Source organism: Elephas maximus, chromosome 9 (assembly GCF_024166365.1).
Source record: "Elephas maximus indicus isolate mEleMax1 chromosome 9, mEleMax1 primary haplotype, whole genome shotgun sequence".
Classification (NCBI taxonomy): domain Eukaryota; kingdom Metazoa; phylum Chordata; class Mammalia; order Proboscidea; family Elephantidae; genus Elephas; species Elephas maximus.
The window spans coordinates 88972088-88996892 of NC_064827.1; the positions used below are offsets into that span (position 1 = coordinate 88972088).

Below are 24805 nucleotides of genomic sequence, written 5' to 3' on the forward strand. Positions count from 1 at the left end.
GGAGGGCAGTTGTACTCAGCACACATGCGGTCACCATGAGTCGAAGTCGATTCAATGGCAGCTGGTTTATGCATACTCTGGTGTCCCCAGGTAGGCAAATGGTTAAGACGTTCACTGTTAATGGAAGGACTGGAAGTTCAAGTACACCCGGAGGCATCTTGGAAAAAAGGCCTGGAGAACTACTTCTGAAAAATAAGCTTTTGAAAGCCATATGGAGCACAGTTCTACTCTGACATACATGGGGTTGCCATGAGTTGGAATTGATTGCATACTCTTGGACTTCAAGCATTCCTTATGTGGGAAAACAATTAATGGGGATGTTGTGATAACTTAAGAAGTGATTTTTACTCTGTAAATTTTAGATATGCCATATTTTAAAAGATACATCACATTACATTTGATAAACAAGTAGCCCTTTGCTGGTTGCAGTTTAGTATTCAAGAATAAGTCACAATTTAAAAAAAAAAAAAAAAAAGTTTCCAAAGTAAAAGCTAATATGTCTTAACGTCTTTGGTATAAAGCTACAATTCTAAATAAAGAAGCACTTTCATCAAAACATCTCGGGCTTGGATTAAGCTAAATTTGGGTAATGGGCAAAATAAAGACCATATTTTCTGATATTGGATTTTGGAGCCTGTCGACTAAAAAGCAGAATCCTTGAATCCCTCCAACAGATACTGCAGGAGCTCCAAGTTCACATCACCTCCAAAGGGCCACACCTGGCCCAGTTGTTCTAGATCCTGTAAGAGAAGCTAACACTCTCTTGGTGGCAGAGAGATTTTCATAGATCACATTTTCAATGCACAAAGCACTTCTTTTAGGATATGCCAAGTGAGAAGGGGCCTGATGAGATTCTCCATTTTTGTCATCTTTGTGAATTTCTAAACCTAAGATACTTGGTTGCTAAATAGTGGGTGATTGAAAAACAAAAACAAACAGAAAACCAGTTGCCATCCAGTCAATTCTGACTTATGGCAATCCCATGTGTGTCACTATAGAACTGTGTTTCATAGGATTTTCAATGGCTGATTTTTTTTTGAAATTGATTAGCGGGACTTTCTTTCAAGGTACCTCTAGTTGGATGCAAACCTCTAACTTTTTGGTTAGCAGCCAAGTTTGTTAACCATTTGCACTACCCAGGAACTCCACTGGTAATAAGTGATAAGTGTTGTAAATGTGTAAGTCTGTTCTCAGTGTAAACCCCAAAACCTGTTGCCATTAAGTCGATTCCAACTCCTGGGAACCCTTTAGAACAGAGTCGAGCCACCCCATAGGGTTTCCAAGGCTGTAATCTTTATGGAAGCAGACTGCCACATCTTTCTCTGGAGAAGAGGCTGGTGAGTTCAAACCATGAACCTTTTGTTTAGCAGCCAAGCACTTTAACCACTGCACCACCAGGGCTCCTCTCCTCAACATTAGGAGCTCACCAAGGTTCCAAAAACCTTGGAGGGTGGGGAATGAAGGGTGAATAGTAAAAGAATTTCTGACCCAAATCATGTGTGGTATTAAACATTTAAAGAAATCAAAGCTATAACTTTTGTCTTAGTCATCTAGTGCTGCTGTAACAGAAATATCACAAGTGGGTGGCTTTAACAAAGAGAAGTTTACTCTCTCACAGTCCAGTAGGCTAGAAGTCCAAATTCAGGGTGCTGGCTCCAGGGGAAGGCCTTCTCTCTCTGTTGGCTCAGGAGGAAAGTCCTTGTCATCAGCCTTCCCTTGGTCTGGGAGCACCTCAGCACAGTAACCTCTGGTCCAAAGGACGTGTTCTGCGCCCAGCACTACTTTCTTGGTGGTATGAGGTCCCCTCATTCTCTGCTTGCTTCCCTTTCCTTTTTTAATCTCTTGAGAGATAAAAGGTGGTACAGACCACATCCCAGGGAAACTCCCTTTACATTGAATCAGGAATATGACCTGGGTAAGGGTGTTACAATCTCACCCTAATACTCTTTATCATAAAATAACAATCACAAAATGAAGGAAAACCACACAATACTGGCAATCATGGCCCAGCCAAACTGATACACACATTTTTGGGGGACATAATTCAATCCATGACATCTTTGGAAGGACAGCCTTGGACATCACTGGAACTACTCTCAGCAAAATCCAAGGCAGCTAAGGAAAACACTTGGATTCAATGTAGAAAAATATAAAAGGAAATTAAGGAGGAAATAACTGATGGGAAGAAAAATATTTAGTGGCAGTCAAAGGAATGAAAACAAAATGATAGAGTGACCAAAACAAAATAGGAGGAGTATAGTTTTCCTTTCATTTCTGTTTTATATTATAACCTGACTTCAGTAATATGAGCATATACTCTTTCTTCCTTGTTGTTTGAAGAATTTCTCCAGCCTTTTCAACTCAGCCAGGGAAAAAGAAAAGATGCCAAAGAGTTCAGTTTGGAGCCATATTTTCACTTTGCACTACAGATAACAAAAATAATTGTCAACAATTTTGGTATATTAAATGTACCTTGTATCAAAGAGATAAGATGTAGGAGTACCAGAAATTTCTGTACATATCTAATATTTACCAGTATCATAACCTAATAATACAATTGCTTGAATGTAAATTTTCTCTTCTAATGAAAATGTTTTTTAATGAAAATGTAGAGCATAACTCAGTTGTTTTTTTATTTGTATTCCTCCAGGTTCTTAAAAAGTACCAGGGAAGGAATTGAAATAGTCAGATAATAGTCCCTGAGGTGGAGAAGGTGGCTATTCAGGAATAGTTTTGAGACCTGCAATATTTGCACAAATTCCCATCGAACAAATTTCCATTAAGTATTCCAGCATTATAATAAAGGTATCAGAAATATTACAATATTAGAAGCCGTAATATTTAGCAACACCTTGTATCCTTTACAGGCTATGCCTGTAATTTGGGGGAATTTTTGACACATATCCTGTGGTGCAGTGAATTACTAATTATGGCCTTTCTAGCATAGTCTATGTAAATCCAACCAAATAACTGGGTGAGACTATGCAAATGAGGTGGTTGTGGCCCACTAAGAGGATTGGATAGTTTGGCAATAAGGTAAATAAGGTGCATGGCACCCTATGGAGGTGGGACCATGCAAGCAAGATGTATGGAACCTTAACGAGGGGATTGTTCAGTTTTGCCATCCCACTAGGCTTAAAATGAACAATCCCAGAGGTGGCAAGGGAGGATCTCTTCACCACCAAGAAAGAAGAGCCAGGAGTGAAGTGCATCCTTTGGAACCAGGGTCCCTGCGTTGAGAAGCTTCTGGAAACAGGACACCAAGAGAGAGATCTAACATCTGTAATAGCAGAGGCAGGAGACCAGCAGAAGACAGAGTGGTGGGCTTCCCGGCCCACAGAGCAAGAAAGCTGAGCACCTTTGGGCAGAAGGTTTGCTGGCTAAGTAGGGTGTTTCCAGGAACTTGGTAGAGCTAGGCTTGGCAACCCACAGAGCTAACGCACCTCTGGGCCGAGGCTTACTGATGGAGTGGGGTGCCTCTGGGCACTTATCAGCAGAGCTGAAAGGGCTTTCTAACACTTGCCTGAGCAGGGTAGAGGTTGGCCGAAGGTCGAAGGCCACAGAGACACCTGCCTACAGGCATACATGAGAAGAGGCCGTCCTGATCAAAGAACTGTATCCTGAATGTTCCTGAATCTAAATTGTAACCTGTTACTTGAGTCCGACTCGACGGCAGTGGGTACTTCTGTAATAAACCCCATAACTGTGAGCATGGTCTGTGAGTTCTGTGTGGCCATTGCAATAAATTATCGAACCCAGCAGAGAAGTAAAGAGTGCTGTGGGAGGGACGGTTGGTGTCAGAATTGGTAAAGATGGTGGAGAGAGGAGTTAGGTCTGACCTTCACCTCATAGGAATCAGCCTTGGGGTGTTGATCATGATTCTCCTTCCCCCTTGTGAGGTTAGAGGAGGTCAGATGCTGATGCTACATCATTTTTTCACACACACACTCAAAATATACCAGTGTTATAAAACCCAGATTTATGTAAATATTTAATTTTCTCAAATTTTTTTCAGTAGTGAATTTTAATTGAATATTTGATTATGAAGCAATCATTGCTCAAGTTCTTTTGAACAGGGCTCTGTCTAATCTGCCACTTAAATCTGGTAAACACGCAATGTATTCCCTGGCCACATGAAAACCCAAACCAACACTACCACCGCCCTAAGCCAAATAATTGCTATTCTGTGACAAGCGTACTTCTATTTTAACAATGCCTGTATTCCCACGAGGTTTCTTTTATGCTGACTGGTATTACATCATCTTACAGATTAACCAGGCCATTCTGTAAGGCATTACACGAACGGTAATCATGTGTCGGTGAAAAAGTTGGAAGTCTGTCCACCCAAAGGCATGGCAGAAGGAAGATCTGGTGACCTACTTCTGAAACATCATCTCCTGAGAACTATGGGGTGCAGCCCTCCTCTGACAGCACACAAGGGGTCACCATGAGTCAGAAATGACTTGGCGGCAACTTAAAAAAACACACGCACAGAGAAACCCTTAACTTTGGATTGTTCTTCCAAAGAGTTATTTCTAATGCTCTTTAAGACTTTTCTTGCCCAGTCATCTCACTCTGGCAAGCAGTTAGTGACAAATCTGTTAGATGAAGTCAGGGCTTTGAACTGGCTCATTCCAGTTCTAACCCTTGCTGAGAATTTGCATTTCCACCCCCCAGATATACTGCATCAGAGTCTACTTTTCAACAAGAATTTGTTTTAAATTGGGCATATTGTTAAAATTACTGTGTATACACAAGAATCACCTGGGTATCTTGTGAAATTGTAGATTCTCATTCAGTATATCTGGGGGTAAAAATGCAAACTCTCAGCAGGATTTGAACCAGAATGAGCCAGTTCAAAGCCCTGGGAGAAGTTCATATAAAAGAAATCATATGAACAGTGGTAGTATCCAGAGTCCTTATGAAATGCGGATGATACCCTTTCTTAGGATGTATGTTATTTATTCTAGGATATTTGTTGATTCGATTTTCATGAAGCCAGGCAGGTCCCTGAGAACGAAACAACTTGCCAAGACAGCAGTCCTCGGATATGGGTTGATGTAAAATCTTCCTAGAGACTTGTCCTTAAAATAAAAACTATTTCACATCACAGACAGACTTTTCTGTCATTAAAATATTAAATTCATAGTGAATAATTATCTCCCAGGAGATAAATCAATGAATAACTCCAGAGGTCTCCCGTTTGTGACCATGCTCTGGCATTTTCTGAAGGGGAAGGTAAATGGTTCTAATCTGGCTGGGTGTGGTTGAGTTCCTGGGAGGAACCAGAAACCATTTCCCTAAATAACGGGGTAGTGGTCGCTGCAGGAAAATTAAAAGGCTGACCCCAAACTTTTAGACCATTGCTGCTGGTGAGCACACCACTTCAGTAGCATCAGAAAAACCTACAACCTACAGCAGTTAATTAACAATTCAGAATTTCAGACCTCCTCCCAGACCTACAGAGTCAGAACCTACATTTCAACAAGACCCCTAAAGGACTCATATGTACATTCAAATGTGAGTTCTACTCCAGAGTGCCTTCTTCTGTTGGTCCATCCACTCTGGGGAGCCACTACCCAAATCATCTTATTCTCTCCCACCATCCAAACTTCATTCCCTCAGTCAGAGTAAGGAATGGATGATACAAGTGAAGTAATAAGTGTGAAAGCCCTCGTTAGAGACAGCCGATGAGATTTCAATACCACTAATTTTAGTATTTAGGGGAAAAAATATGATATCACGTGGAAAAGTATCAGATCTGAAACGAGAAGATTCAGAATCCAGTTCCCTCTTAGGAGTTTTGTGAACTTGATGAAGCCACTCAAGTTCTCTGGGCTGTTTCCTCAGCTTTAAAACAGGATACTAATAACATTTTCTCTAGCTCCCTCCTATCAGGTAATTATGGGCCCCAAAAGAAATAAATACAGTGAAACCCGTGAGAGCTGCAACGCGACGGGACTGCCTTGTTTTCCTGGGTCTTGCAAGTTTTCTGCCTTTGACGGGCTGCAGTCACCACTTTTCTATAGATCTCTATTTAATGGAAAGCATTTGAGTGTCCCTTCTCTGACAGATTTCCGCCTTACACAGGTTCCGTTTATACAGGTTTTACTTTATATGAAAGCAGCTTTGAACTCTGACAAACAATACAAGTCCCATCTACCATGGGGAACTGAATCATTTTAGAATTCTTGGAGCCATTTTGGGAAGGAGAAGGTTAAAGGGAGACGAGAATAAGTCGTCAGGCATTTTCCACAAATTACCTCCTTTAACCCCCACAGCCACTCTCCAAGGCAGTCATTATTGTTCCCAATTTACAGATAAGGGAACTGAAACTCAAGGAGATTATAATCTCAGCCAAGGTTTTAATGTGAAGTAAGTAGAAGAGCAGGGAATCGAAGCCAGGTTTATCTTATTAAACTACCGTACCATGCAGCCATCCATTTGTTCAACTGCTTCCAGGCCACAAGCAAACAGAATTTGCTTGCCTCAGAAGGGAGCTGAGAAGTTGTCCCAAATGAAAGCAGTGCCCAGCACAATCAGCTTTGCCTTGAACATAAATCCTGTCCTGATATTCCTCAGTGGTTTCCCTCAGATAAAATCCATCAACTAAACTGGCCCTTGCCTCCATCTTCAGTCTCATCTCACCCAGTCTCTCTCTTACTCCAACCATATTAGCCTTTTGATAGTTCCTCGAACATTCCAAGCTATTGTCCTCAGGGTCTTTGCACGTGTTATCTGAATCTTTGTGGCTTTCCCCAGTCTACATGACCATCTTATTTTGTGCATCCCTCAGCTTCATTTGAAATGTCCCTTCCCCAAAGACAGCCTCCATTACAACCTCATCAACAGTAAGCTCTTCCCTTCATATTTTCTAAGCTTTCAATGTTCTTCTTTTTAGTATGTATCAGAACATGTGATTAAAGCACTCAGTTGCTTGTTTTCTGTCCTATGCCTCCCCCTACATGCTTCTAGAATATAAGCCCCAAGAGGCAAGAGACATATTTGCCTTCTGATATGGGACCTAGCATAGAAAAGCCATTCAACGTTTTGTTAAATAGAAAAAAAAAAAAAAAACAACTATTGCCGTTGAGTTGATTCCGACTCATAGCAACCCTATAAGACACAACAGAACTACCCCATACGGTTTCCAAGAAGCGCCTGGTAGGATTCAAAAGGCGGGCCTTTTAGTTAACAGCTGAACTCTTAACCACTATGCCGCCAGGATTTGCTATTAAATAAGGGAAAGGAAAAAAGGAGAAAGGGTGAGGTGGAGGATGTAGACTGAAATGAGTGAAGAGCATGGGTTTTGGGAACGCATGTGGCCTGAATTTGTTGTAAGAATTTAATAAGAGACAATGGTTCAAAAAAAAAAAAAAAACATTATGCCTCACCCATAGTGCTCAATGATTCATAACTCTTCGCTATCAAAAGTGTATCTTTAACCTAGGTGGGTTAAATAATAATATCGGAAAACTAGGAAAGTAACCTCCTACTCCAGCCAGAATTTATTCTATAGGAGTTGAAGAAATGTAGTTTGCATAGATACAGTACACCTATTTCAAAGTCCTCTGTACCACAGCCTCTCCCAGCCCAAATTCCACCTCTTGGATCAAAGCTGAAAGCATGCTTGCTTCCAACCATCCCTATTGTTTGCCTTTTTCTAAACTGGCAGCAAAACTTCCTCCCACTGGCCTGAGAACGGCTGAGCAGCAGCTGGAAAGGCTCATGGTCATGGCCCCTCCAGTAATCAGGCATGGACAAATGAAAGTCAGAATAAAGGACGGAACAGGATTCTGGCAACGTGCTAACCCAAGTAGCTGTGTAGACCTTAAACAAGTTACTTCTCGGTCTGAGGGCTCAGATTGCCGTTGGCTTTCAACGTCAAATTTTGCCTCTCACTAGCTACTGCTGCCATGGAGTCAATTCATAGCAACCAGACAGGACAGAGTAGAACTGCCCCATAGGGTTTCCAATGAGCAGCTGATGGATTCCAACTGCCAAACTTTTGGTTAGCAGCCTAGCATTAACCACTGTGCCACCAGGACTCCAACTTAAGACAAATTAGTTAGACATTCAAAGGAGCCCTGGTGGCGAAGTGATTTTGTTCCTCGGTTTTCTTATTTGTGAAATGGGAATAGCAGCCTCCTCACAGGATTATTGTGAAGAAGAAATAAAATCATTGCAAAGAGTTTAATACAGTCCGTGGCACAGAATAAAACAATGAATTTTAGCTACAATACAAAACATATATATTTCCTCTGTGTGTGTGTGTGCATGTGTGTGTGTGTGTGTGTGTGAAATGCCATTAGCTGATGAAGATCTATTCCAGTATGAACAAACTACTGTTTAATGAGTTAAGTTTCAGAGCTAAGTTTAAAGAGTTAACATTTTTAAGGGTTGAATCCTGTCTTAGAAACTTGTTCTCTTGGATTTCCTTTTTTCTTTTTTTTTTAAGGCAAAAGACAATGCTGTAAAGGGAGAATGGAAATCAAATAAAGTTACCAAATGCTGTAAGAGAAAATTCTTGATCCCTAAAATCCTGGCTAAACCTTAGGAACTTCGCTCCAGTGCAATCCTTGTTATATAGGACATGACTGTGCAAGAAAGAGTGACAAAAAAATTAGGAGAAGAGAATGAGATGAGAGGAACATTTGTGGGAAACTAGTCTAGGAAAGGATGGACAAAAGAGAAAATTCTGGAAAAACTGCATAGGATTCTGAAAAAATGAATACGACAAAGATTATAAAAAACCAAACCAAACCTGTTCAGTCAATTCTGACTCATAGCGGCCCTATAGGACAGAGTAGAACCGCCCCATGGGGTTTTTAAGGAGCAGCTGGTGGATTCGAACTGCCAACCTTTTGGTTATCAGCCAAACGCTTAACCACTGCGCCACCAGGGCCCCCATTTAGAATTGGAATGGGGAAATAACAAGGATTGGGATGGAGCCGCGTTTACGTGTATTATAATCAGGAGGGTGAATTAACCAGCAAGCAAGGTACGCACAAATTTTCTTGTGCTTAGTTACTAATCTGTAGTGCACAAATTCACGTTTTTCACAACAAAAATGTGGTGAAATCCATGTGAAATTACGCACTACAGATTAGTAAATAAAGACAAGTAAACCCACGCATACCTTGCTTATTGGGTAATCCGTCCCTGATTATAATGATGTTACTGAGGCTTTAAATGTCAAAAACGCTAGTATCATTTTAGAAAGTGTTTTAAAACTTTGATCTCTGTTCTATCCACTCCAATAAAGAAATAATGAGACAGTACTAGAGAATAAGTCACACCAAGGAATGCATCAATAACTTCTTTTGTTTGGGTGAAAAGCAGTTTAAAGTTGAGAACAAGTAGCTCTTCTACCCCATTTTAATATTTTTTTTTTACTCAGTCCTGCTTGTCTCTTCCTTCCCCATTGCCCACCAACTTTATTCTAGTGAAAATAAGGAATGGCATTAAAATATTAAGAGAAAGATAATTTAGGATTTAGTTTAGGGCTTAACCACAAATGGGAATTTCTCAGACACTCTAAAATCCTTGCTTGCTTGGTTTGCAACCAGGAAACTCAGTTAATAACCATCACTTTTTCAACTCCTCTTGCAAGTGCAAGTTCACAACAATTCTTTTGGTGGGACAGTAAAGAGAAAATGAAAGTGCCTGACATCTGAAAAAGCTCAACCGTTTAGATTTAATTACATAAATAACTGGTGGTCTTCCAAGTGTGAAAATGCTGAAGCCAACAAATCAAACAATAAAATGCCATCTGAGCAAAACAGATTTATATAGATGTGTGGGCAATAAAAATTCACTGGCTTGCATGGGGTATTTTTACCCAGAAATGTCCTTAAAATCAAGAGCAAATGTCTGCTCTTTGAATCTTGCCTTCTTTTGAACACTTAGGTCAGTCAGTTTCCCTAGAGGGGCATTCTTGTGCAATGACTTTTAAGTGGACAGGAGATTTCAAACTGGAAAACATCTCTCTGTGTAAAGGAAACACATTAGTCATGTGCCTGTGAAATTTTAAGGACTATCTTATTTGTCTAGTACTGTTCGTTACATGCTTAATAACTATTAAATGAGGCTTATTTTTTTAATTCAGCAGGAAAAATATTCCCATTAAAGGTGCCTTAGACGCACAAGCAAGGAAGACGTAAACTTCTGCAAAGCCAATTTTTTTTAAACAGTGATGTCCAGACTACCAAAGATCTTCCCAGGTGGCTTAGCCAAAAAAAAAAAAAAAAGATTCTCCCTAATAATAGTAATGCAATAATCCAACCATTACCACCAATTTTGATCTTTGTATGTTTTTTAAATGTTTGTACTTTAAATCGTCATTTCTTATGAAGGACAACCCTTAGGTAAGCAAGTGGGGGAGACTGGAGTCTTGCCATCTTTTGGGCACACCTTTGCCAAGTATTCATTGTTTGGGAGTATGGACTCACCTCATTTTTCATGTTCCCGTTTGTAACCAAATTAAATGGAAAAACACTCCTTTCATAAACCTTGTGAAAATAATATCTTGATAAACTTTATAGCTCTGGTCAATCATGTTAAAGGCACAATATGGTCTCTGCTGACACTTTCCTGAGGAAAACAGACAGTCAGCTGAATAACTTCCACATTCGCTGCACTTATGAAAATGAAGATATAACAGACCTTAGGATTTCAAAACCAGCCACAGTTTCAAGTAAGGAAAAGAGTAAATAGCAGTGGAGACTTCTCCTTTACCATTAAACCCTAATGCTCTTGATTTTTCATTGGTTAATTCAGAAAACAAAATGGCTCTCTCCTGAGTTGCAACAGTTCATGTCTTACCTTGCCTTCTGCATCACACCATAAAGCTAACTTTGATAAAGTGACTGGCTACATTTTTTTTGTGTGTGTGTGTGTGTGTGTGTTCTAGATTCTGGCAGGAAGGCAGACATGCAACAATGAGAAAGAGGCAAAGTTCAGAGATAATCTCAGAACGCCTCAAGCAGGATCCATTTCCTAGTTCTCTCTAGCTGTGGGTTTGTAAGTGTGGACCTGGTTCCTGCTCTTGTTTCTGTAAATATTTATCTGTTAACAATGACACCATCTGCACCCAATGGAAACAAAGGTATCTGAAGAACTAAATAAGAATCCTTTCTTTCCCAAAATGCGCTAAACGATTTGAGTTCATTTGAGGTTTTTGGAAACAGAAGCTTTCATCCAATTATCAGACTTAGGTCATTCAATTTTGACGCTAGTTTAAATCATGCATCTAACAAAGTCATGTTATTACAGCATGCTGTGTTTCTTCTTTTTTATTATTTCCTACTTGTATGGCTCTTTCAAATGAGTTAAATATTTGCCTCTCTAATCAAACATGTCCCCCAGGCTACACCGAAGTTAATAGAACTGCTTAGTAAAATCCACTGAGCCCTGCACTAGAACCTTCAACTCAGAAAAGAATTCCTATCACTTGGAAACATTTTAAGAAATGAATTCATTAGAAGTTGTCTGATATGATTACAATTCACTATTTGGGCAAAACACAAAACCCAGATCTGCATTTTGCAAGCCTTTTCATTTCTGCATTTCCAAAGGGTTTGCTACACAAGTTTACTTAAATTGACCTTTGGTGCTTTAAATAAACGTAGTTTTCATAAACCCGAGGCAAAGCAGCAAATATAAAGTGTACTAACCTTAGTGTACCGAATCTTCAAATTGGTGAGTGGGACAGGTAAGTCGGGCACGTCTGAGGACGACATTTCTGGTCCGGTTCCTGGAATACAGGTGACAGGCTCAGAGATTTGTTCTGATGGAGCGTTTGGCTTTATTTGTTCCTTTTTATCTCAACGGGCTATGGTTAATTTGCATACTGGGATATGATTGGATGAACAAACTTAAGAGCTAAAAGCAAAGGACACTGCTTATTTGTAACACCTAGGGCAGGAAGCCTTTGACTTTAAACTTAAATCCTTAAGAAACCAGCGCTGTAGCACCGACGCTGCACCTGGAGACACTGCACTATTTGCAGACGAATTAATTTACAAAGCTAAATCCTGCCATAAGGGTATGCTGCACAGCTGCACTGGCCTCTAAGGCCAGTTATTATTATTGTTATTTTATTTCATTTTGTCTTTTCATGCTACTATGTAACTTTCCATTCTCTGACAGACTTGGAATCAGAGACTAGAAGGATTAAAAAAGACTTTAAAAGGGCACTTGTTCTCAGAAGAAGCTGATGAAGACAGGACCTTGGCCAGGGTGTTGCCTGGGGAAGAAAGGCCCTCTTTCTAGACCCTACCCCAAGTCAGCTTAAAAAAAAAAAAAAATCAAATCAATGAAGCGTATTTCAGTGCTAGATAAGCAGACCTACTGTGATTTCAGAAGCTCTGAATTATTTTTATTTTATATCTTATTTTATAGCAGAACAGTCAGTAGGAGTTCCAGGGTACTCGGAGGTGCTCTGTCATACAAAACTACCACAATTACCAATAAGGTGATAAAATAAAAAGGTGATACCATCTGTTAAAACTCACCTTCTCTTTATGGAATTTGTCTGTATTTATTGCTATTGATATAGGCAATTGCACAAAGAACGCATTTAAACAGAATTCCCAAACGATTCAAATTCTTCGATGTTTCAAGCTGGGAACATTAATTTTTTTTTTTTCTTTTAAACTACATTACTACCATTTTAAGTACAATGTTTTACTGATTGAAGCTCTGGTAAAAGTTACAATGGGGACAAGATTAAAAACAAAACAAAACAACAGCAAAAAAAAAACTTTGGATACTCTTAACTCTGTTTATTAAGAATAGCATCCCCCCAGCCCGCCCCAGCGAAAATTGCCAGCTCCACCTGGATATAAATAGGGGAACTAAGATTTATTGAATAGTTACTCCAACTCAGGTGCAGGGGCCTGACTTTTCTGTCCATCCTCCACCTGGGACCCCCAGTTTACAGATGTGAGGAGGGTAAAGAAGTTGTTCATAATCACAGAACTAGTCAGTGCAAGACCAGAATTTGACCTCAGGCCATTCTGACTCCAAAACTCTGGTTCTTATTCCTGTTTATTCTCCCTACCCTCATCTCCATGATAGAATTCCCCAGTAGGATCAAGAATTGGCTGCTTTGGGTCTCTAAGTGAATAGTCACCCTCACGAGTACTTAAGTTTAATCTTTTATTCATTTTGAGGCAGGGGTTGGCAAATGTTTTCTGTAAATGGATAAATAATAAATATTTTGGGGTTTTGAGGCCGAATGGTCTCTGTTGCAACTACTGGACTCTGCAGCAGTAGCATGAACGGAATTATAGACAATAGGTTAATGAATGGGTATAGGCTTGTTCTGATAAGTATTTATTTGCAAAAACAGGTAGCAAGCCAGATTTGTCCCATGGCCTGTAGTTTGCCAACCCCCCCCCAGATCCTAAGGCAATGCCATCCCCAGGTTTTGATTCTCCTGTGTCTCATGCATGAAGGCCTGCTAGAAACTTCTGCGTTATTTCTACTTCAGTTTCTTTCTTTCCTTCCTTTCTCTATTTCTTTCTTTTCATTTCTTTTCTCTTACTCTCTGAAAATCTAGTTGTTTTCTCTCTCAAAAATGTGTTTTGGCTTCAGGGTATATTTTTGGTTTAAGGTTTAAAGATTATCTCAGGGCAATAGTTTCAGGGGTTCATCCACCCTCCATGTCTCCAGAAAGTCTAGAGTCCATGAGGATTTGAAATTCTGTTTTGCACTTTTCCCCTTTTGATCAGGATTTTTCTATGAGATCTTTGGTCAAAATGGTCATGGTAGCCAGGTACCATCCAGCTCTGCTCTCATGGTGAAGGAGGCAGTTGTTCATGGAGGCATTAGCTACACATTTCATATCCTCCTCCTATTCCTGACTCTCCTTCTTCTTCTGTTGCTCCAGGTGAATAGAGACAAATTGTTGCGTCTTGGATGGCTGCTTGGAAGGTTTTAAGACCCCAGGCACTATGCGAAAAACTGGGAGGTAGAAGAGAAGCACTAAACACATTATTAGGCCAGTTAATTGGGATATCCCAGGAAATAATGACCCTAAACTTCCAAACTCAAATCCTATGAAGTGTTTGGTTGTACATAAGCAGCATCAGCAGTTATACTTTTTTGTGTGTGTCATTGTTGTAAATATATCACACAGCTTTTGCCAATTCAACTTTTTACAAGAGTACAACTTATTGACAGCAATTACAATAATCAGTTGTGCAACCCTACCCTTAATCAGTGTGATTTTTTTCATCACTCCCCCTTTTCCCCTACCTCCTGCCCCTGGTAACCACTAATAAACTTTGATGTCTGTACGTTTGTCCTTTTTTTTTTTGTCTTTTTATATAAGTGAGCTCATATAATATTTGTCCTTTTGCTCAGCATAATGTTGAATTAAATGCACAATTACACAACACCTGTTACATAACTCACAGAGTGGTGCTCCAGCCCTGCCCAGACAGCTATGTTTTGCTGCTTTCTTCTCCTCCCAGCTTCACAGTTGTTTCTGCATTTAAGCAGTAGTTTTTTGATGCCCAGGCAGTAACAGCTCAAGGCTTCATAATACAATTGGCATGTCGTTTCACTCTCTGTGCTCATCCTTGATCACATTTTACTGGGTAATTATGTGAGGACAAGTCCTTTTATTTATACCAGGCATTACTGAATGTAGGCAAAAGGAGCAGCCTTGGAGGCAAGTTACCACCCCTCCCCATTTCATTTCAACAAATATTTACCAAGCATTTTTTACAGGTAAGGCATTTTGACGACAGGACCAGCAATTTCCTAACCTTAACCTTATTTGAAGGGCATGCCTTTCTGCCCCAAAACCACAGTGATTTTATTACCTCCTGAGATTTAATTTTTGAGGTAAGCATCACCCTGTCCCTAGAACTTTACTCATGGAATATATTCCTGAGAACAGTTGCATGGATTAAAGTCTTTATCTGATTGCTTCCCTTCCTTTATAGAGAGGGGGGGAAAAAAAAAACTTTTTTGGAGCACAGGGGCAAGGAGATCTATATACTTCAAGATATGATCCAGAGTTGCATATTTTTATTGTACCCCAGAGTTACGCAGCAGTGGAGGGGCTGGAACCTGAACTTGGGATAATAGGTGAGGTATAAATTGTTGGTACAAATGGTTAACACACTCGACTGATATTTGAAATGTTGAAAGTTCAAATCCACCCAGAGACACCTTGGACAAAAAGCCTGACAATCTACTTCTGAAAAATCAGCCATTGAAAACCCTGAGGAGCACAGTTCCATTCTGACACACATGCGGTCACCATGAATTGGTGGCAGCTGGTAAAGTGGTAATAATTCAAATTTGCTAAGACAACTACTTGTATAGTGATATAAAAAGAAGAAAAAAATTTAACCTTTTCTGATTTTGAAGTCCTGGATAAGTTATTGAAGTTGAATTTCTGTCCTTCTCAGTCATATCTCCTCTATCTTTCCTCATACCCTCCTATTTTGGATTAAACATGGTTGGATTAGTCTGTCTATTCTTTAACCCAACAATGGATATATCCCTTTGAATTTGATCACTACAACTTTAGAAGATACTATGTCGCTCTTCTCTCTGTTTGGGTTTTAATACTTTGGATAAAGTGAATCTCGTATGTGATGAGAGAATCCGTGCTTGGCTGCCAAGTCAGTGCTGAAGATGGAGGTGGAAGGCCGAATTTGAGGACACCGAGTATGTGAACATGGCTATTTGTGGGCTACCTACTGTTCATCTGCCGTACTTCTCCAATTAGCAAAATTTCCTCACCTCTCATTTCTCCTGCTCTTCATATATTCTATCATTGTTTTCCTCCTTGTTTTGTGATACTAAAAGAGCCTTGGAGGAGCAGTGGTTAAAGCGCTTGGTTGCTAACTAAAGAAGTCAGCAGTTTGAACCCATCAGCCATTTCACAGCAGAAAGATGTGGCAGTCTTCTACTGTAAGGATTTAACCCAGCAAAAACCAGTGCCGTCGAGTCGATTCTGACTCATAGTGACCCTATAGGACAGAGTAGAACTGCCCCCATAGAGTTCCCAAGGAGTGCCTGGTGGATTTGAACTGCCAACCCTTTGATTTACAGCCCCAGAAACCCTATGGGGGCAGCTCTACTCTGTCGTATAGGATAGGTATGAGTTGGAATCAACTCTATGTGGTGGGTTTGGGTTTTTGGTTTTGTGATGCTAAAATGTGTCAGATGCACCTCTTATCTGATACAATCAGTTAGGACACTAACTGATTAGTAAAGTCACTAAAAGGAAAAGTAGACTAAAGCATGTTGTTGTTGTTAGATGCCATCAAGTCAGTTCCAACTCATAGCAACCCCATGTACAACAGGACAACATACTACCCAGTCCTGTGACATCCTCATAATCTTTGCTATGTTTGATCACATTGTTGCAGCCACTGTGTCAGTCCATTTTGTTGAGGGTCTTCCTCTTTTTGCTGACCTTCTACTTTATCAAGCATGATGTCCTTCTCCAGGGACTGATCCCTCCTGATAACATATCCAAAGTTCGTGAGACAAAGTCTTGTCATCCTTGCTTCTAAGGAGCGTTCTGGCTGTACTTCTTCCATGACAGATTTATTTGTTCTTCTGGCAGTCCATGGCATATTCAATATTCTTTGCCAAACACCATAATTCCAAGGCATGAATTCTTCTTCAGTCTTCTTTATTCATGGTCCAGCTTTTGCATGCATGTGAGGTGATTGAAAAAACCACCGCTTGGGTCAGGCACGTGACACCTTTGCTTTCTAACATTTTAAAGAGGTCTTTTGTAGCAGATTTGCTCAATGCAATATGTCATTTGGTTTATTGACAACTGCTTCCGTGGGTGTTGATTGTGGATCCAAGTAAAATGAAATCCTTGACAATTTCAATATTTTCGCTATTTGTCATGATGTTTACTGGTCCAGTTGTGAGGATTTTTTCTTTCTTTACCTTAAGGTATAATCCATACTGAAGGCTGTAGTGTTTGATTGTCATCAGTAAGTGCTTCAAGTCCTCTTCGCTTTTGGCAAGTAAGTTTGTGTCATCTGCATATTTCAGGTTGTTAATGAGCCTTCCACCAATCTTGATGTCCCGTTCTTCTTTATATAGTCCAGCTTCTTGGATTATATGCTTCACATACAGATTGAGTAAGTGTGGTGAAAGGTTACAACCTTGATGCACACATTTCCTGATTTTAAGCCACTCAGTATCCCCTTTGTCATGGATTAAACTATGTCCCACCAAAAATGTGTGTATCAACTTAGTTAGGCCATGATTCCCAGTATTCTGTGGTTGTCCTCCACTTTGTGATTGTAATTTTATTTTAAAGAGGATTTGGGTGGGATTGTAACATCCTTACCAGGTCACATCTCTGATCCAATGTAAAGGGTGTGGCTTGTACCATCTTTTATCTCTCAAGAGATAAAAGGAAAGGGAACCAGGCAGAAAGTTAGGGACCTCATACCCCAAGAAAGCAGCACCAGGAGCAGAGCATGTCCTTTGGATCCAGGGTCCCTGCACCTGAGAAGCAACTCGACCAGGGGAAGATTGAGGACAAGGACCTTCCTCTAGAGCGCACAGAGGAAGAAAGCCTTCCCCTGGAGCTGACGCCCTGAATTTGAACTTCTAACTTACCAGACTGGGAGAAAATAAATTTCTCTTTGTTAAAGCCATCCACTTGTGGTATTTCTGTTATAGCAGCACTAGATGACTGAGACACCCTTGTTCTGTTTGAACAACTGCCTCTTGAAGGCTAAAGTATGTTTAAGATAATTGTTTTAGTCTGAATATGTTTTTGCTAAACCTGTGGGCCGAGGCCATTTCTTGGAACTGGGTCTGCTGCCTGGAGTTTGTAATAATCTTGTAAAATTAGCACTCACACTGAGTTGTGTATGATTTCCAGTTTGTTTCCTTCAAGAGGAGAAATTAAAGACACTGAAGAAGACATCTATGAGGCAACATGAATGTAGACTACTTTGAGATTTTTATACTTTCCTATTTTTTTAAAATTGTCTCGTGGACATATTAGATAGCAATGTGCCTAGCAACTTGATGTTATTGTTTCTGAAGCCTTCAGTTTAGTTTTCATAGGAATAGCTCTCTCCTTTCCTCCATAATAACTCGACAGTTTAAATAACATTTAATTTAATTATTTCACTAAAATAATAGGTTCCAGTGAGTAATCAGGTTTCAGAGCAAAGAGATTTGACTGCCAATAAGCAGATTGTGCCCTAAACTGAGCATTCATTGATATAAGTGTACTAACTTCTGTGTGTGCTTTTTTTAAATTTATTTAAAAAAAAATAAAGTGTAGTATACCATGTATAGAAAACTGCAAAAAATCATAAGTATACATCTCAATAAATAGTCATAAAATGAACAAAACAAAATAACCACCTTTAGGGTCAAGAAATAGAACAATATCAGCACCCTACAGCCCCTTTTGTGTACCCCGCCAATCACCACCCCCTTTTTCCTCCCGCCATTAACAGTATCCTAATTTCTAATGTCATAGATTCTTTTTCCTGCTTTTGAACTTGACATAAGCAAAATCATACAGTTGGACTGTTTTTACAAAGGAAATTTAGAGGCGCAAGTCAGTCTGTCAAATTAGTGAAACTATGGTTGTCGGTAAAGAAAATTTCTCAGGTGGTAGTACACCCCACCCCCTATATACCCAGATGGTTAATTGATTATCCCCCAATAAACATAAAATAATAAATGCAAAATAAGCATCAACATGTTAGAGTTTTTATTAGCAGAGTGGCACTTTTTTTCATCCCAATAATAGTACGTGTAAAGGTGCAGAGAACTGAACCTGTTTTTTTACAGAATTAGCGGGAACACTTGGCAAATTGTATCAAAACAATAAAAATATTCAGATCCTTGTCCCGGTTATGCCACTTCAAGGAATTTATTTTAAGGAAACAATCAAATACGTTTAAGTTATGAACCACTATTTTGAATGCAATATCATTTATAAAACAGAAAAATAGTGAACAGTTAGATAAATCCCAGTTAAACAATAGCAAATAATAAATTGAAGATTTATTAAGATTCGATAATAATTGAAGAAAAATACTTAAGGATCTAGTAAAAATTTTTGATACATTTTTAATTAATAAAAAGGGTTATAATCTATGTGCTGTGTATAGGGGATGAATTTCTTCCTTAGTGTTTGACCAAAATCTTCAATTTGACTTTGAACTTGGCCTCAGCATTTGGAAAACTAAATACCCAAATTCCTACTTCAGCTTCATTGCTGGCATCCTGAATTTGTGCATGATCAAAAATGTTTTGATTCCCTCGGTTATCTTATATTTAATCATGATAGATATAATAAAAAACCAAACCCACTGTTGTTGAGTAGATTCCAACTCATAGGAATCCCGTAGGACAGAGTGGCTGGTGAATTAGAACTGCTGACCTTTTTGTTAGCAGCCGTAGCTCTTAACCACAGCGCATAATGGCCACCAAAAATATCCCTGGAGCCTGTGAATATTAGCTTAGATGGCAAAGTCTTTGCAGATATGCTTAAATTAAGGAATTTTGAGATGAGGAGATTATCCTGGATTATCTGAGTGGCTTCTAATGCAATCATAAGTGTCCTTAGGAAGGCAGAAGGAAGGAGGTTTGACTTCAGAAGATGAAGGTAAAGTGACCACTGAAGCAAGATGCTATGTTACTGACTTTGAAGATGGAAGAAGGGGCTAAGAGCCAAGGAACAGGGAATACAGCTCTAAAAGCTGGAAACTGAAAAGAAAAGAATTCTCCTGTAGGAGAGAGCATGGCCTACCCACCTCTGAATTTTGGCCAGTGAAATTAATTTTGGACCTCCAACCTCCAGAACTGTAATGCAATAAATGTGTGTTGTTTTAAACCACCAAGTTTGTGTTGTTTGTCACAGTAACAATAGGAAATCAGTACACTAATCAATGAAAGCCCAAGTTCAGGGATGCCAGAAAGTGTGTTCTGTAACTGACCGTGCTCATTGTGGGTATCATTCAAAATTATGATGATATCAGAACATCCATGTTCAAATAAGGGAAGCTTTCTGTTTGTACCTTCGAATGAAAAACTCTTCAGGTGCTTTACATCTTGAATATACTATGAGTATGCATAAATACATATTATACTTCAAATATAAAATGCGGTAATAATGAAGGTTGTAAAAGCTATTAGTTTGTTTTTTTTTTTTTGACTAATCATTTTAATTGGACAACATCAAACAATTGGTTTGGATTTGCTTGCTTGAATTTGTTCCCACATTTTAAAGTTACACATACATATCCAGACCTATGACCACAACCTAAATTTATCTTCCAGGCTCTGGTCTTACATTTCAGCTGCCTATTGTGTACCTAGGAGTCCCTTGGTGGTACAAAAGGTTAAGCTCTTGACTACTAGCCAAAAGTTTGACAGCTCAAAGCTTGACAGAGCCACCTTGGAAGATAGACCTGGCGATCTACTTCCAAAAGGGTCACAGCTTTGAAAATCCTATGGAACAGTTAGTTCTCTGCACATACGGGTTGCTATGAGTTGGAATCAAATCAATAGCAACTAACACAACAACAATTGTGTACCTAAGGTAAATGTCACACCTAGTCATCTACCCTGATTGGCAAACTTGAGAGCCTACATATATATATATATATATATATATATATATATATATATATATATATATATATATATATATATAATATGAACCCTGCAATGTTATACAAATAAGAAAAATTTACACAAAAATCCATACTTTAACCTCTTAAATATCAGATGACCCAAACTGTGGTTTTTAGCCAGCCTGTCTAATATATTTAACTATTTATGTCTAAGGTATGCAGACAATATATTGATGGGTCATGCTTTTTTACCCATTCTGCCACTCTCTGCCTTTTTACAGGTGCATTTAAGCCATTGGAATCACCTGGAGAAATTAAAAAGAAAACAGAGATTCTGATTCAATAGGAGTGTTTTGAGGACAGTTTGCTTTCAAAGGTGTGCGTCAGGGTTGCATCCTTTCACCATACTTATTCTATCTGTATGCTGAGCAAAGAATCTGAGAAGCTGGACTATATGAAGAAGAATGTGGCATCAGGATTGGAGGAAGACTCATTAACGACCTGCAGATGACACAATCTTGTTTGCTAAATGCAAAGAGGACTTGAAGCACTCACTGATGAAGATCAATGTCTACAGACTTCAGTATGGATTACACCTCAACACAGAGAAAACAAAAATACTCACAACTGGGCCAATAAGCAACATCATGATAAATGAAGAAAAGATTGAAGCTGTCAAGGATTTCATTTTACTTGGATCTACAATCAATGCCTGTGGAAGCAGCAGTCAAGAAATCAAATGAGAAGAAAACCTAAGAATTATGCACGACACAATCAAGAGCAAAGATTTGTGCATGATTGGAGTTCTAGAACAGGAGGAGAAAATGGAAAACACAGAGAAGACTGTTGAAGATTTGCTGGCAGAAAATTTCCTAAATATCATAAATGACAAAAAATTGACCATCCAAGAAGCTCAATGAACCTTATATAGGATAGATTACAAAAGAAAGTCACCAAGGCATATTATAACCACACTCGCTAAAACCAAAGACAAAGACTGTCGAAAGTAGCTCGAGAAAAATGAAGTCACTTACAAAGGGGGAACAATAATACTAAGCTCTGATTATTCAGCAGAAGCCATGTAGGCAAGAAGGCAATGAGATGACATATATAAAACTCTGAAAGAATAAAACTCCAGACCAAGAATAAAATATCCTGCAAAACTCTTGCTCAAATATCATGGTGAACTTAGGACATTAGCAGATATAAAGAAATGAAGGAAATTCACAAAAACAAAGCAATGTTTACAAGAAATATTAAAGGAAATCCTTCAATTAGAAAACCAACAACATCAGACAACAACTGGAGTCTGGGGCACAAAACAGTGTCAGCTAGATACCAACCTAGGTAAAGAGCTTTCAATAATAAAGCAAAGACAATAATAAACCAGAGACATCAACCTGTAAATGATGACAACATTAAAACAATAGAAGGGGAGAATAAATGGTGTAGGTATAAAACTTTCAAATGGAGAGGAAGTCAAGGCGGTATCAAGTAAAGGAAGGCTGGTTCAAACTGAGGAAGATAAGGGTAAATTTCAATGTAACCACAAAGAAAGTTAACAAACCTACTCATCAGAATAAAAAAGAAGAAAAACTTAAAATCTCTGTAAACACAAAATCTATAATAATGAAAGAAAAGAAAAGAAAACCCACAAACAAAAGGAACTCACACAGGAAAGTAAGAGGAACAAAGAAAACTTCAGCAGCATCACAAAAAAAAAAAGCACAATAATATCATACCAATAAACTTGTATCTATTAATAATCACACTGAATGTAAATGGTTTAAACGTGCCTGTAAAAAGATAGAGAGTGGAAGAATGGGTAAAAAACTATGACCTATCAATATACAGTCTGTAAGAGACACACCTTAGACACAAAGAAATAAGTATATTAAAAATGAAAGGATGTGAAAAATATATCAAGCAAACAGTAACCAAAAATGGCAAAAGGCAATAATAATCTCAGATAAACAGACTTTAAGGCAAAATATACCATAAAAGACAAGGAAGGACATTATATAATTATTAAAAGACAACTCACCAAGAAGACATACCTTAATAAATATCTACATACTCAAGGACAGGGCTCCAAAATACATAAAACAAACTCTAACAGCACTGAAAAGAGAAATAGACAGTTCCACAATAATAGTAGGAAACTTCAACATACCATTCTCAGTAAAGGACAGGTCATCTAGAAAGAAACTCAACAAAGCTACAGAGAATCTAAAGGACAAAACCAACCAATGCCAACTCATAGACATATACAGAACACTCCACCCAACAGCAGCAAAGTGTACATTCTTTTCTGGCATACATGGAACAGTCTCCAGGATAGGTCACAGTTTAGACCATAAAGAAAACTCAATAAAATCCAAACATCAAAATAATACAAAACATTCTCTGTGATCACAATGCCATAAAAATAGAAATCAATAATAGGAAGAACAAGGAAAAAAAAATCAAACACATGGAAACTGAATAACACATGGCTTATAAACAAATAGAACAAATCAAAGAGGGAATAAAAAAATTCCTAGAATCAAACAAGAATAAAAATACATCATACCAAATCTTTGGGACACATAAAAGGCAGTGCTCAGAGGACAATTTATAGCAATAAATACACATCAAAAAAGAAGAACAGGCCAAAATCAAAATGTTAGCCCTACAACTCGAACAAATAGAAAGAGAAGAGCAAAATAAGTCCATGGCCACCAGAAGAAAGGAAATATTAGAGCAGAAACAAATGAAAAAGAGTACAGAAAAACAATAGAAAGGATGAACAAGACCAAAAGCTGGTTCTTTGAAAAGACCGACAAAATTGACAAGCCATTGGCCAAACTGACAAAAGAAAAACAGGAGAGGAATCAAATAACCCAATTAAGAAATGAGTTGGGGGACATTACGACAGACCCAACTGAAATAAAAAGGATCATAACAGAATAAAAATTGTACTCCAATAAATTTGAGATCCTAGAGGAAATGATGAATTCAAGAAACGTCTCACAACATGGATGAAACTGGAGAGCACTATGCTGAGTGAAATCAGTCATTCACGAAAGGACTAATACTGTATGAGACCACAATTATAAAAATCCAAGAAAAGGTTTACACACACAGAAGGAACAATCTTTGATGGTTACGAGGGAAAGGAGGGGTGGGGAGGGGAACTCACTAATTAAATAGTAGACAAATTAACTCAGGTGAAGGGAAAGACAACACACAATATAGGGGAAGGCAGTACAACTTGATCAAAGCAAAGTCATAGAAGCGCCCTCGCCACATTCAAATACCTAGAGGGACTGAGTTACCAGAGCTGAGGGCTGGGGACAATGGTCTTGGAGGACATCTAGGTCAACTGGCATAACATAGTTCAGAAAGAAAATGTTCTACATTCTACTTTGTTGAGTAGTGTTTACAGTCTTAAAAGCTTTTGAGAGGTCACCTAAGATACAAGATTTGGTCTCATCATGTTTGGAGCAACGGAGAATGAATAAAACCAAAGACACAAGGAAAATATTAGTCCAAAGGATTAATGGACCATATGAACCACAATCCCCACCAGCCTGAGCCCAGAACTAGATAGTGCCTGGCTACCACCACTGAGCACTCTGACAGGGATCACAATAGAGGGTCCCAGACAAAGCGATAGAAAAAAGTAGAACAAAATTCAAATTCACAAAAAAAAAAAAAAAAACTAGCTTTACTGGTCTGACATATACTGGAGGAATCCCTGAGACTATGGCCCTGGACATCTTGCTAACTCAGAACTGAAGTCACTCCTGAAGTCTACCTTTCAGCCAAAGATTAAACAGGCCTACAAAACCAACAATAATACACCTGAGGAACATGCTTCACAGTTCAACTGAGTATACAAGAACAAATGGGCAACACCTGCCCACATCAAAGATGAGAAGGCAGAAAGGGACAGGAAAATTGAAGGAATGGACACGGGGAACCCAGAGTGGAAAGGGGGAGAGTGCTGAAACATTGTGGGGATTACAATCAATGTCACAACACAATTTGTGCATAAATTTTTGAATGAAAAACTAATTTGCACTGTAAACTTTCACCTAAAATGCAATAATTTTTTTTTAAATGCAGTACAGCTATACATATCAATATGAATGAATCTCAGAAACAGAATGATGAGTGAAAAAAGCAAGTCAGAGAAAAATATGTATGACTTCTTT

General features: G+C 38.8%; 1 protein-coding gene across 2 annotated transcripts in view; it reads right to left on the reverse strand.

Annotated features, from left to right (window-relative positions):
* Nucleotides 1-24805, reverse strand: part of LOC126083318 (aldehyde dehydrogenase 1A1) — a 169003-nt gene that overhangs the window by 41582 nt on the left and 102616 nt on the right. For both annotated transcript variants that reach the window (XM_049896928.1, XM_049896927.1), the window contains exon 2: nucleotides 11676-11755. In XM_049896928.1, the coding sequence (XP_049752885.1) occupies nucleotides 11676-11741 (66 nt within the window). In that variant the 5' untranslated portion in view covers nucleotides 11742-11755. The remainder of the gene's footprint in view (nucleotides 1-11675; nucleotides 11756-24805) is intronic.